Source organism: Hemitrygon akajei, chromosome 2, assembly GCF_048418815.1.
Source record: "Hemitrygon akajei chromosome 2, sHemAka1.3, whole genome shotgun sequence".
Lineage (NCBI taxonomy): Eukaryota > Metazoa > Chordata > Chondrichthyes > Myliobatiformes > Dasyatidae > Hemitrygon > Hemitrygon akajei.
The window spans coordinates 54739202-54753943 of record NC_133125.1 but is presented as its reverse complement, the minus strand read 5'-3'; the positions used below and the strand labels follow the sequence as shown (position 1 = coordinate 54753943).

Sequence of the window (14742 nt, the reverse complement as noted above, 5' to 3'; positions counted from 1 at the left end):
TTCACTAATTTGCTACTACCTTATTAAATTGCAGTAATAACTACAAAAGTACTTTATTGACTCTAAAGCAGTTTATAAATTCATGCTTTTGTTACGTTGTTCCTCTATTGTTCCATTGTTCCTCTATTGTTCCAGTCATTTCTGCCTACCCTTCCATTCTCCATTCTCTGTGTACTTCAGCTTCCAGGATATAGCACATCATCAACTTGTCCATCACTCCATTCCTACTGACCTTGTTTAGGGTGTGAGACAGCCAATACCTTCAGTTAGATGTTCTAATTATATTCAAACCTTTGCAGGGTCATTCTGTTCCTTAACTTTATTTTTGCATTATACCATCCCTTCACCTTCAACTTTCTGTTTCATTGACTCTAGCTCTCGTGCATCCCTATGCAAAAGGTTTGATGTTACACAGAAGGCTCTACCGATCACTTCTCTTATCAGCAATTATGCTTTCACCCAGTCTAACACCCTCCACCTTCCTACCATCATCACCCACTTTCACATTTTACCACTGTGAACCACTATCCACCCTTTCCAATAATTTGAAGGTTATGAATGCAAAATAATATGGCTACATTATCTCTAGTGTGCACAGGCACATATGACTTTTTTTTTAAAAAAAATTGAAATGAAACCAAAAATACAATGTACAGTGTACAGAAAGACATTAATATACTATAGAATGTGTGTTAACCTAGCATTTTACGCATATTGTAACTGGAATATTTACAGGTATGGTCTCTGCTCAAGGAAAGGTATACTTGTGATGGAGGCTGTATAGCAAAGGTTCCCCAGTATTTGTCATGAAGTGAGAATAAATTTATTGTGGAGTTGCCCTATGATGACTGTATTCCGTTACCAAGTGTATGCAGACGATCCTTGTACTTACCCATGTGTAGAGAATGAGCTTCAAGACATCATTGATTTATTCACAAAAGCATACAAGAGTTTGGACCTAGTATTCAACATTTTCAGTTGAAAGATACTCCACCAGCTTGCCCCACTATACCATATTGCCTCCAACAAAAAGGTTCTCAATATAACTGTGGAAAGTAGAAAAAAAACAATATCTCAGGAACAGCCCTCCGCTAAGGCAAGCTGGGATGATGAAATTTACCACTACATCACTATGCCAGCACAGCTTTTGGTGACTGGGTAAAGGGGTGTTTGCAGATCAAGACCTCACACCTGACTCAATTCATGGTTCTCTGAGAAGCAGCCACGCCTGACTTCCTACAGGCCCATCTACTTGGTTTCGGTGAATGGTTTAATAATGTATTGAAACTGATCCCTTGTCACAGCAAGGACTAGGCCCTCGCTGCGGGGTCGCCTGCTGCAGTCAGTCACCGGCGTTGGAAATGCTGGAGGTGGTGTGGGAGAGAGCAGGGGCCTCTGTGGGTGTGCTGGTATCTGTACTGGGTTGGAGGCTGATCCTTCCTATCAGTGCTGCCCTCTACAGCTCACTCGGTGGCAGGACAACTTACCATCAATCTACAGTCATGCCACTCAGGGACTTAGTGACAGTATGTTTTTCTGAAATCATAGCCATATGTGCTATTTGTACCATGTGTAGTATGCTCCATGCTGTTGGTTTGTGTTTTGCACCTTGACCCAGGAGGATTGCTGTTTCATTTGTCTGCACTCATGTTTGATTGAATGACAATTGACTGACTCAAACATGTGTAACTGCAAGGGTTATCTGCAGACAATTGCTTCTGGAATGTAGTCAGACTTGGACTACCAGCAGCTAGGAAAATACTGTTGTAAAATTTTGGAGATGTTCAGCAGGTCAGTCTGTATGGAAAGAGTACAGAGTTAGAATTCAGAACTCAGATAAGTGGTCTTGACCTGAAGTCTTCTGTTCTTGCTCTCTAACTGGTCCCATTCACTCATTGACCAAATAACCTTACAGTCGGCCCTCCTTATCCGCGGATTCTGCATGCATGGATTCAACGAACTGCGGATCGGGAAAACCTGGAAGTTCTCTCTCCAGCACTCATTGTTTGAGCATGTACAGACTATTTTTTCTTGTCATTATTCCCTAAACAATACAGTATAACAACTATTTACATAGTATTTACATTGTAATAGGTATTATAAGTAATCTAGAAATGATTTTAAAGTACAGGCAGTCCCTGGGTTATGAATGTGTTCCATTCCTGAATCTGTCTTTAAGTTGGATTTGAAGTCGGAACAGGTACATCTGGTATTATTCAGCGTCAATGTAAAACACTTAAGAAGCATACGTATATCAATAATTAAACTGCATTGCTTAGTAATAATTGTAGCTTTCATCGGGGCAGGGCCTTTCACATGCTCCATTATTCTCACTTTATCCTTTAAAATTGTTCGGATCGTTGACTGACTGTAGCCTAACGCTTTTCCAATGACTGATGGTGTTTCACCTCTTTCCGATCGCTTTATTATTTCCACCTTATTTTCAATCGTGATTGTGATTATTTTAATGAACAGAAACACTGCGGATTCAGAGCTGCGCCGCCAGGTCCTAACATCCACCGCACTGAGAGGTTAAATAAAGTCCGAGGTTCCGCTGGGTCCTAAAGACCACCGTACTGGGACAGGTTTAAAAAGGGACTTGAGCACCCGCGTTTTTTGGTATCCGCGGGGGGTCCCGGAACCAATCCCCTGTGGATAAGGAGGGCCGACTGTATTTACTGGGTCTCCACAGTTTTGCCCTTCAAGGACATCTCTACCACCCCACCCCCAACTCCTCGTCATCCCTGCAGCTTAACAAGCTTCTTTTGTCTGCTTCTGAATTCTGATGAAGAATCTTCAGCTTGAAATGTTAACTCAGTTTTTCTTCCCTCAGATGTGGCCTGACTGTGGAAAGAAAAACTGTTACTGTTATGTTTTACCAGAATTAAGGGCATTTAGTGTGTGGGCATGGGGGAGAATGCTAAACAGTGGCGAGAGGAAAAGGAATGTAAGTGGAGTCAAGGAGAAAATTGGTGACACAGACAAGTGTTTCCTAAGACAGGACATGAAGGCATATAAAAATGGCAGCGAATCTGCCTGCAGAAAGTGCAATTAGAGAACCGAGAAGAGAGGAAAAAAAGAGCAACACTTCAGCTGTGGGACACAACACGCAGCTTTTGCTGGAAACGCCTACCAAGTCGGCAATATCTGTGGGGAGAGATAAACTGAGATTGGTAGGCATTATTAGAAGAATGGAAATCCAATTAAAATTAGCAGTTTGTAAGTCAACATACATGCTGTTAAATCAGTAATCATCCTGCCTTTAACGCATCCATTTACAGAATCAGAATCACATTTAGTATCAGCAGAATATGTCATAAAATTTGTTTAATGGATATAATTGTATCCATTGGAAATAATTCATTTTTGCAGGGCAAGGGACCTATTTTGAAGAAATCTTTATACAGGCAGTCCCCGGGTTACGTACGAGTTCTGTTCCTGAGTCCGTCTTTAAGTCGGATTTGTACGTAAGTCGGAACAAGTACATCCGGTATTATTTAGCGTCAGTCAAACGTTTGTCTTAGTATATATTTTACCTTTCTATGCATATAAAGCACTTAAGAAATGTATGTATTCCAATAATTAAACCACTGCGTTGCTTAGTAATAATTGTAGCTTTCATATGGGCAGGGCCTTTCACATGCTCCATTATTCTCACTTTATCCTTTATCCTTTAAAATTGTTCCGATTGTTGACTAACTGTAGCCTAACGCTTTTCCAGTGACCGATGGCGTCTCACCTTTTTCCAAACGCTTTATTATTTCCACTTTATTTTCAATTGCGATCGCTTCCCGTCAATGGAACAGAAACACTGCGGGCGTCGGGTCCCGAGGTCCGCTGGGTCCTAAGGTCCACCGTACTGAGACAGGCTAAATGGGACAAGTGGGGGCTGTGCTGGGTTTGGGTATTTGAGTTGCGAGCTCGACATCAACCCGGCACGGATGGTACGGGAGTCACTGGATCGACATCAACCCGGCACGGAAGCGGTCTGTCACTGGATTGAACTCATGAACCTCCGTTCTCCAGCCAGAACTGCGCCGCCACCAGCCGACCGGAACGGGGGGAGGGGGCGGGGTCAGGGTGAATCTTACTAAGAGAAATTTAAGCCAAATACAAAGTTGAACACTCAACACAGTGTCAATGGCAACGACTTAAAATGGCGGACGGCGTTCTCCTTCCTCGGTTCGGACATTCGTAACTTGGGGACTACCTGTATAATAAAGACGAGTGGCTCCTGAATTTAACAATCTAAAAGAGTTAACAATAACTGATTTGGCTTTCTCAGAATTGCTCAAGACTTCTCAGAATCAGAATCAAGTTTAACGTCACTGGCATATGTCGTGGAATTTGTTGTTTTGCATATTGCAATATATAATAAACAGAAATATAAATTACAATAAGAAATATATACTGTATTTAAAAAAATTATGTAGTGCAATTAATTGTCCATCCAGAAATCAGATGATCAAAAGCTGCTCCTGAAGTGTGTGTGTGTCTGTCTGTCAGTCTTCAGGCGTCTCTGCCTCCTCTCCGATGGTAGCAATGAGATAAGGGCATGTCCTGGCTGGGGTGTGGGGGAATGGGGTGATCCTTAATGATGAATGCCGCCTTTTTGAGGTATTGCTCCTTGATACTACGGAGGCTATTGCCCATGATGGAGCTGATTATTTTTACAATTCTCTGCTGCTTGTTTCGATACTGTGCTGTAGCCCCGCCCCCCAATAACAGATGGTGATGTAGTCTGTTAGAATGCATCTGTAGAAATTTGTGAATGTCTGTGGTGACATGTCGAATCTCCTCAAACTCATAAAGATATATAGCTGTTGTCTTGCCCTCTTTCTAGCTGTATTAATATGTTGAGCCCAGGATAGATCTTCAGAGATGTTGACACCCAGGAGCTTGAAACCACTCACTCTTTCCATTGCTGATTCCTCAGTTAGGACTGGTGTATGTTCCGCTGACTTCCCCTCCCTGAAGTTCACAATCAATTCCTTAGTGTTACTGACACTGAGTGCAAGGTTGTTGCAGCACCGCTCAACCAGCTGATCTAACTCCTCATCACCATCTGAAATTCTGTCAGCAATAGTTGTGTCATCACCAGATTTGTAGATGGCGTTTGAGCTGTGTTTCATCACCGAGTCATGGGCGTAGAGAGAGTAGAGCAGTGGACTATGCATGCATCCTTGAGGTGCATTAGTGTTGATTGTCAGTGAAGAGGAGATGTTATTTTTGATCCATGCTGACTGTGGTCTCCCGTTGAGGAAGTTAAGGATCCAACAGAGAGGAAGGTTCAGCTGGCAGCTGAAATAAGATAAGAAATGCCAAAGGAGTCTCTTCAGCACAATGTTTAGGCCTAGGGAAGAGTGCGTTCTGCCAGCCTCAAGCAAATCTCTACACAACTAACAAAACAAGCTTTATTCCCTACTTCTTGGCTGTGACATTTCAGTTGTGGCAGTTAGTTGTCCTTTCTTTCCTGGCCAGTTGACAAATTGATTTTGGAAGAAAAACAATTTCATGCTAAAGCATCTAGTGCTTTCCCAGTGAATATGATGAATAAACTATTCTTGGGCTTCAAGCCAGGAACAGGTATCAATGTTTCCGATGTTTCAATGACAAACTCTACCATCTTTTTCAGGGATGTCGTTGATTATAATCGATTCAGTGAGTATAGGAATAGAATGAGGTGGAGGATAAATGCGTGGCTGAGGGATTGGAGCAGGGGGCAATGATTCAGATTTCTGGATCATTGGGACCTCTTTTGGGGCGTGTGTGACCTGTACAAAAAGGACGGGTTGCACTTGAATCCCAGGGAACCAATATCCTGGCGGGAAGGTTTGCTAAGGCTACTGGGGAGAGTTTAAACTAGAATTGCTGGGATGTGGGAACTGAACTGAAGAGACAGAGGAAGAGATGGTTGGCTCACAAGTGGAGAAAGCTTGGAGACAGTGCAAAAAGGAGGATAGGCAGGTGATAGAGAAGGGACGCACTTAAACCGATAGTTTGAGATGGGTCTATTTTAATGCAAAGGGTATTATGAACAAAGCAGATGAGCTTAGAGCATTGATCAGTACTTGGATCTATGATGTTGTAGCCATTACAGAGACTTGGATGGCTCAGGGCCAGGAATGGTTGCTTTGAGTGCTAGGTTTTAGATGTTTCAGAAAGGACAGGGAGGGAAGCAAAAGAGGTGGGGGCATGGCACTGTTGATCAGAGATAGTGTCACAGCTACAGAAAAGGAGGAAGTCATGGAAGGATTGTTTACTGAGTCTCTGTGCATGGCAGTTAGGAACAGGAAGGGGTCAGTAACTCTACTGGATGTTTTTTATAGACCACCCAATAGTAACAGGGACATTGAGGAGCAGATAGGGATACAGATTCTGGAGAGGTGTAATAATAATAGGGTTGTCGTGGCGGGAGATTTTAATTTCCCAAATATCGATTGGCATCTCCCTAGAGCAAGGAGTTTAGATGGGGTGGAGTTTGTAAGATGTGTTCAGGAAGGTTTCTTGACACAATATTTAGATAAGCCTACAAGAGGAGAGGCTGTACTTGATCTGGTATTGGGAAATGAACCTGATCAGGTGTCCAATCTCTGTGGGAAAGCATTTTGGAAATAGTGATCACAATTCTATCTCCTTTACCGTAACATTGGAGAGGGATAGGAACAGACAAGTATGGAAAGTGTTTAATTGGAGTAAAGGGAAATATGAGGCTATCAGGCAGGAACTTGGAAGCATAAATTGGGAAAAGAAGTTCTCAAGAAAATGTACAGAAGAAATGTGGCAAATGTTCAAGAGATATTTGTGTGGAGTTCTGCATAGGTACATTCCAATGAGACAGGGAAAGGATGGTAGGGTACAGGAACCACGGTGTACAAAGGCTGTTGTAATTCTAGTCAAGAAGTGAAGAAAAGCTTATGAATGGTTTAAAAAAAAACTAGGTAATGATAGAGATCTAGAAGATTATAAGGCTAGCAAGAAGGAGCTTAAGAATTAAATTAGGAGAGCCAGAAGGGGCCATGAGAAGGCTTTGGTGGAAAGGATTAAGGAAAACCCCAAGGCATTCTACAAGTATGTGAAGAGCAAGAGGATAAAACGTGAGAGAATAGGACCAATCAAGTGTGACAGTGGAAAAGTGTGTATGGAACCAGAGGAGATAGCAGAGGTACTTAATGAATGCTTTGCTTCAGTACTCACTACGTAAAAGGATCTTGGCGATTGTAGGGATGACTTGCAGCAGACTGAAAAGCTTGAGCATGTAGATATTAAGAAAGAGGATGTGCTAGATCTTTTGGAAAGCATCAAGTTGGATAAGTCACCAGGACCGGACGGGATGTACCCCAGACTACTGTGGGAGGTGAGGGAGGAGATTTCTGAGCCTCTGGCGAGGATCTTTGCATTTTCAATGGGGATGGGAGAGGTTCCAAAAGATTGGAGGGTCAGAGATGTTGTTCCTTTATTCAAGAAATTGAGTAGGCATAACCCAGGAAATTATAGACCAGTGAGTCTTACATAAGTGGTTTGTAAGTTGATGGAGAAGATCCTGAGAGGCAGGATTTATAAACATTTGGAGAGACATAAATGATTTAGAATAGTCAGCATGGCTTTGTCAAAGGCAGGTCGTGCCTTACAAGCCTAATTGAATTTTTTGAGGATGTGACTGAACACGTTAATGAAGTTAGAGCCGTAGATGTAGTGTATATGGATTTCATCAAGGCATTTGATAAAGTACCCCATGCAAGGCTTATTGAGAAAGTAAGGAGGCATTGGATCCAAGGGGACATTGGTTTGTAGATCCAGAATTGACTTGCCCACAGAAGGCTAAGAGTGGTTGTTGACGGGTCATATTCTGCCTGGCGGTCATTGACCAGTTGTGTGCCTCAGGGATCTGTTCTGGGACCCCTACTCTTTGTGATTTTTATAAATGACCTGGATGAGGAAGTGGAGGGATGGGTTAATAAATTTGCTGATGACAGCAAGTTTGGGGTGTTGTGGATAGTGTGGAGGGCTGTCAGAGGTTACAGCGGGACATTGATAGGATGCAACACTGGGCTGAGAAGTAGCAGATGGAGTTTCAACCCATGGTTGGCCAAATATGATGGCAGAATATAGTATCAATGGTTAGACTCTTGGCAGTGTGGAGGATCAGAGGGATGTTGGGCTCCGAGTTCATAGGACACTCAAAGCTGCTGCGCAGGTTGACTGTGTGGTTAAGAAGGCATACGGTGCATTGGCCTTCATCAATCGTGGGATTGAGTTTAGGAGCCAAGAGGTAATGTTGCAGCTATAAAGAACCCTGGTCAGACCCCACTTGGAGTACTGTGCTCAGTTCTGGTCACCTCACTACAGGAAGGATGTGGAAACTATAGAAAGGGTGCAGAGGAGATTTACAAGGATGTTGCCTGGATTGGGGAGCATGCCTTATGAGAATAGGTCGAGTGAACTCGGCCTTTTTTCCTTGGAGCGACAGAGGATGAGAGGTGACCTGATAGAGATATACAAGATGATGAGAGGCATTGATTGTGTGGATAGTCAAAGGCTTTTTCCCAGGGCTGAAATGGCTAGCATAAGAGGGCACAGTTTTAAGGTGCTTGGAAGCAGGTACAGAGGAGATATCAGGGGTAAGATTTTTACACAGAGAGTGGTGAGTGTGTGGAATGGGCTGCCGGTGGTGGAGGTGGATACAATAGGGTCTTTTAAAAGACTCCTGGATATGTACATGGAGCTTAGAAAAATAGAGGGTTATGGGTAACCCTAAGTAATTTCTAAGGTAAGGACACGTTCGGCTCAGCTTTGTGGGCCGAAGGGCCTGTATTGTGCTTTTGGTTTTCTGTGTTTCTATGATGCTTGTGTCCAGGTTGAAGTCTGAGAAGAGTTTAATTTCATGATAGCTACAATAATAAATCTGGTTAGAATTTCACAATCTTGACCAAATCTATTAATGTAATCATTAATACATTACAGCCTACAACATTACCCACCCCTCATTCACATCCATCTCTTAGTGTATCAGAGACATTGTTCTCTGTCCTTAGAATAATAGAATTGCTTGTCACAAAAATGTCTCATCTACACCAACCAAGATGATTATCCCTGGAAAATGTGTATTCGTTCAGTGCTGCCTCTATCTTTCTCCCTATTCACAACCATAAGCAGAGAAAGTATACATCATTGATGTCCATTTTTAATTATTTAAATTAAGGAATTTTAATTAATGTCATTACAGAATAGTATAGCAACACTAACAAAAAATCTTAAACTATAAGATCCCCCTATTAAAATGCAGATTCAGCTGTGTAGTATGAATCCTGTGCAGTTTTAACTGGAGGCATTTTGCAAAGCATGCAGTGATTGTAGTTTATTTCCAGACGACATGATTTAAAATGAATAGGTCAATATTTTGTTAGCAAAGAATATTAGGGACAAAAGAACTCAGGGTGACCAATAACATTGTGAAACAATTCAGCCAAGATCTAGTTAAGTTGGAGAGCGGGCTTAAGGATTGAATGGCTAACTAGTTTCTATGATTTCACATTTATTCACACATTATGTAATACAGGGAAAACTTCTTAGAGGGAATATGGTTTTATTTCCAGCAAAAATCCATGATTGGACATCTTGATGGCTGCAGAATCTGTTTTCTCTGAGTTTCTTGATTGTCCTTCAGTGTCTACTTGGAGGATTGTCAAACAACAGTCATGTGAATTAAGCATTTAGATGTGCAAGTTAGGCATTTTTGTTATTTGTATAATCTGAATTTGTATTTCAGGACAGTGCCAACCAAAAGTATATTGGAATGGTAGTGCTTCTGCAGGGTCCACCAATATAGTATGTGGTACTCCTGTCCCCTTTATAAAGTAGAAGCACTTCTTGGAGATTTACCATCAAGTAGCAATTGGACAGCCTCCTTTATGACTAGGCATCTCATTGTTATTGCCAATGGTTGCTTGGCATGCTGCCCTGACCAGGAACTCAATTATTGGTTGCTGGCAAAATCTATGTTGTATTTTGTCCGAGGAGTATACTTATCATAGATATTCTCTGAGGCATTCCAGTATATTTGTGCTTATTGTACATTTTGAATTAAGCAAATCATAGCTTCTTGTTTACTTATTTTTGAATGCCAATCTGCCAAAAATCATTGGTGTAATTACACAACTTACTGTTTTCAAGAATAGATTTGATGCTTTCACCTAATCTATTTTACAAAATTGTAGATATTTCTCCTGTTGTTGAATATTATAAGTTTGATGCAGGATAGAAATACTGAAGATCTGAAAATTGGTTTCACTCGAAGAATGAAGCAGGATGTCATGCTCTGATATTGCAGAAGTAATTAATGTTTGCATAAGCAGAGAAGAATGTGATTGTAAAAGAGAGCAGGAGCAGCATCTAGATCCAGGAGAAAGATTTTGAATTTATTTTGTGCTTTGTCTTCAGTATAGGCACCCGAAAATACATTACAAGCATAAGAATGTTAACTAGCATGTCAACAAATTTAGCACACAGTTAAATCCCTACAAAAAAAGGAATGAGCTGAATTACTAGTTGATTAGGTTGTAAATTAAGGTGGTATTTTTGTATTCACATGTGGAAAAACTTCATTTTGTTTGTCATTCATACAGGTCATTTCGTCACATCAGTGCACTGAGGTACTAAAAGGAAAACAATAACAGATACAGATAAAATGTAACTGTTACAAAGAAAATGCAGTACAGGCAGACAATAAGGTGCAAGGCCAAAACAAGGTGGATCGTCAGGTGAAGAGTCTATTTTATCATATTAGAGGACTATTTAATAGTCTTATAAAAGTTGGATAGAAGCTTTCCTGAGCCTGGTGGCAGCTGCTTTCAGACTTTTGTATCTTCTGGAAGATAGGAGGGGCAAGAAGAAGAAATGTCCAGGGTGGGTGGGGTCTTTTACTCTTTTGGCTGCATTTCTGTGGCGAGGGAAGCCAGTTTCTGTGACATGCAGAGATGTGTTCCCACATCTCTGCATTTTCTTATGGTCCCAGACAGAGCTGTTGCCTTATCAATCTGTGATGTATCCAAATAGGATGCTTTCTATGGTGCATCTATAAAATTGTTAAGGGTCAAAGGGGGCATCCCATATTTTTCTAACCTTCTGAGGAAGTAGAGGCACTGATAAGTTTTCTTGACCATGACATCTATGTGGTTGCACCAGGACAGACAGATGATGATGTCCAATCCTAGAAATGTAAAGTTCTTAACCCTCTTAGCCTAAGCAAACAGGAACATGTATACACCCCACCTTTCTGGTCAGTGATCATTTCTTCTGTTTTGCTGACATTAAGGGAAAGATTGTTGGCATGACACCATGCCAGTAGGCTGTCCATCTCATTCATGTACTCTGACATGGTTATTTGAGATAAAGCCTACAGTGATATCATCTACAAATTTATAGATGGAGTTAGAGCAGAATCTGAGTGTACAAGGAGTAGAGTAGAGGGTTGAGGACACAATTTTGTGTAGTGACTGGTCAGAATAATGTGTTGCTGCCTATCCTTACTGGTTGCAGTCTGATTGCCAGGAGGTCAAGTTTCCAGAAGTAAAGTGTTGAGTCTGATGTCTAGGAATTTGGAGACAAATTTGCTTGGAAGAGTTGTCTTGAAGCTGGAACTTTAATCAATAATCAAGAGTTCAATGCTGGTGACTTTACAATCCAGATGTTCCAGATCTGAGTGCAGGGCCTGGCAGATGGTGTCTGATGTGGACCTGTACTGGTGGTTGGCGAGTTGCAGTGGGTAGAGGTTGTCTGGGAGGCTAGAGATGATGTGTCCAGCCTCTCAAAGCACTTTGTGATGGTGGATGCCAGAGCCACTGAGTGATAATCACCAAGGCATGTTATCTTATTTTTCTCAGGTAACTGGGTGATAGTGGTCTTAAACCTGGTAGAAAACTCAGATTAGAGTAGAAAGAGGTTAAAAATATCTGCAAATGCTCCCACCAGCTGATTTGCACAGAATTCAGCTGGGCTCTATAGAAAATAGAACAGTACAGTTGGGTAGGCCATTCAGCCCACAATGTCGTGCCACTCTTGATGCTGATTTATAGTAAATGCTCTCCTCTTTGTGCTCGTTCAGTTTGATATCAGGTTGAATGGACTGGTGTTTGCAGAAGTAGACAGCAGCACCACCAATCTGTATCAATGACAATCTAATTTATGTGGTATATTGCATTCTTTTTCTTTCCAGTTGGAATACCAACTTAACATCAGGGTTTATTCCTGCTCATGTTGAGAATTCAGCGTTTGAAAGAATACAGCTTACTTCTCCCTTATGTTTCTTTAGAGCCCAATATGCAGACTTCTGAGGCTGGTTCAGACACCACTTCAACAGTGACATTGCAGACCTCGGTGGCAGGACAACAGGCAGTGCAGGCCCAGGTGGTACAACAGGTTCCAGTTCAGCAGCAGGTCAGTCATTCAGCTGTTTTATCAATGAAATGGTTTTCACTTTCTATTTTCACTGTTTGTTTTTAAGATAATTGACAATCTTCTAACAGAAGTTAAAAGTTTGTCTCAATATATCCCAAGCAGCCCCTTGGAGCAGAATCCTGTTTTACACAGCTATATGGAATTAATCTTGACAAAGACCATGCATCCCCCTCCAGATTCCCATGGCAAACAGTTATTCCAGAATTAAGTAGCTGGCCATCTCATTCCTATTGTTACAGCTTTTTGGCCGATGTGCAGCATTGTTTAAGCTCTGTCTATGTTCTTTTCACCACCAGTTCAGCAAGGTCTGGGTGTTTGTTTGACTGTTCTAGTGTTGGAGCACTCTGCCAAATAACTTTGACAGTTAATCAGAGAACCATCTGTTGAAATCCACTTTCTTCCTTTACATTCATCTGGTGCTCTTGTGAAAAGGGAATATATCTTTGCAATGTTACCATGAACTTCTAAGAAAGGCAGAGTATTATGTAGTCTCTAGTTTGATGGGGTGTCACAATCACTTACCCTAAATTTCTGAAAATTACTTCCCCTCAATTACTGGGTGATAGTCATAGGTCATAGTTTTGTTTACAACTTCCACTTAGAGAAAAACTTTGACATTACTGGTGTAGTTAGCACCAGATCACCAGACACAAACAACTTTGGAAAGGTAGTAGTTACATTCAGTCTTGGAAATAGGTTTGCATTTATTGATTGATTGATTTTGTGTGTGTGTGTGTGTGTGTGTGTGTGTGTGTGTGTGTGTGTGTGTGTGTGTGTGTGTGTGTGTGTGTGTGTGTGTGTGTGTGTGTGTGTGTGTGTGTGTGTGTGTGTGTGTGTGTGTGTGTGTGTGTGTGTGTGTGTGTGTGTGTGTACGTACATAAACTAATAAATAGCCTTGGTGAGTAACACCAGTTTCTTTCATAAATTGTACACAGCAGTCTCTATGTGCCACTGGTGGAGGAAATGGACATACAGGTTAATTAATAGGGTGTCTGTTTAGGGTAATGATTTGTTCTGAGTGGCATCGGACTTCTTGGGCAGCACCAACAAGAAAAGTGGAGAAAGTTGGAGGATAGTAAGGGATAAAATTGGTCCTCTTAAAGATCAGAGTGATCGGCTATGTATGGAACCAAGAGAAATGGGGGAGATCTTAAATGGGTTTTTTTGCGTCTGTATTTACTAAGGAAACTGGCATGGAGTCAATGGAAATAAGTCAAGCAAGTAGTGAGGTCATGGAACCTATACAGATTGAAGAGGAGGAGGTGCTTGCTATCTTGAGGCAAATCAGAGTTGATAAATCCCCAGGACCTGACAGGGTATTCCTTCGGACCTTGAATGAGACTAGTGTTGAAATTGCAGGGGCCCTGGCAGATATATTTAAAATGTCAGTATCTACGGGTGAGGTGCCGGAGGATTGGAGGATAGCTCATGTTGTTCCGTTGTTTAAAAAAAAAGGCTCTAAAAGTAATCCAGGAAATTATAGGCCGGTAAGTTTGACATTGGTAGTAGGTAAATTATTGGAAGGAGTACTAAGAGATGGGATCTACAAATACTTGGATAGACAGGGACTTATTAGGGAGAGTCAACATGGCTTTGTGCGTGGTGGGTCATGTTTAACAAATCTATTAGAGTTTTTCGAGGAGGTTACCAGGAAAGTGGATGAAGGGAAGGCAGTGAATGTTATCTACATGGATTTCAGTAAGGCCTTTGACAAGGTCCTGCATGGGAGGTTAGTTAGGAAGACATCGGCTCAATAGGAGAAGCCAGAGAGTGGTAGTGGAGGATTGCTTCTCTGAGTGGAGGCCTGTGACTAGTGGTGTGCCACAGGGATCAGTGCTGAGTCCATTGTTATTTGTCATCTATATCAATAATGTGAATGATAATGTGTTAAATTGGATATGCAAATTTGCTGATGATAGAAAGATTGGAGGTGTAATGGACAGTGAGGAAGATTTTCAAAGCTAGCAGAGGGATTTGGACCAGCTGGAAACATGGGCTGAAAAATGGCAAATGGAGTTTAATACAGACATGTGTGAGGTATTGCACTTTGGAAGGACAAACCAAGGTAGAACACACAAGGTAAATGTTAGGGCACTGAGGAGTGCAGTTGAACAGAGGGATCTGGGAATACAGATACAAAATTCCCTAAAAGTGGCGTCACAGGTAGATAGAGTCGTAAAGAGAACTTTTGGTATATTGGCCTTTATAAATCAAAGTATTGAGTGTAAGAGTTGGAATGTTATGGTGAGATTGCATAAGGCATTAGTGAGACCGAATTTGGAGTAT

General features: G+C 41.6%; 1 protein-coding gene across 3 annotated transcripts in view; it reads left to right on the top strand.

The window, feature by feature from the left end:
• rfx3 (regulatory factor X, 3 (influences HLA class II expression)) overlaps positions 1 to 14742 on the top strand; it is a 312575-nt gene that overhangs the window by 152163 nt on the left and 145670 nt on the right. For 2 of the 3 annotated variants that reach the window (XM_073072399.1, XM_073072385.1), the window contains exon 3: positions 12311 to 12435. In XM_073072399.1, coding sequence (XP_072928500.1) covers positions 12319 to 12435 — 117 coding nt within the window. In that variant the 5' untranslated portion in view covers positions 12311 to 12318. Of the gene's footprint in view, positions 1 to 10625; positions 10761 to 12310; positions 12436 to 14742 lie in introns of all 3 variants that reach the window. The other variant, XM_073072389.1, reaches the window with a different exon arrangement.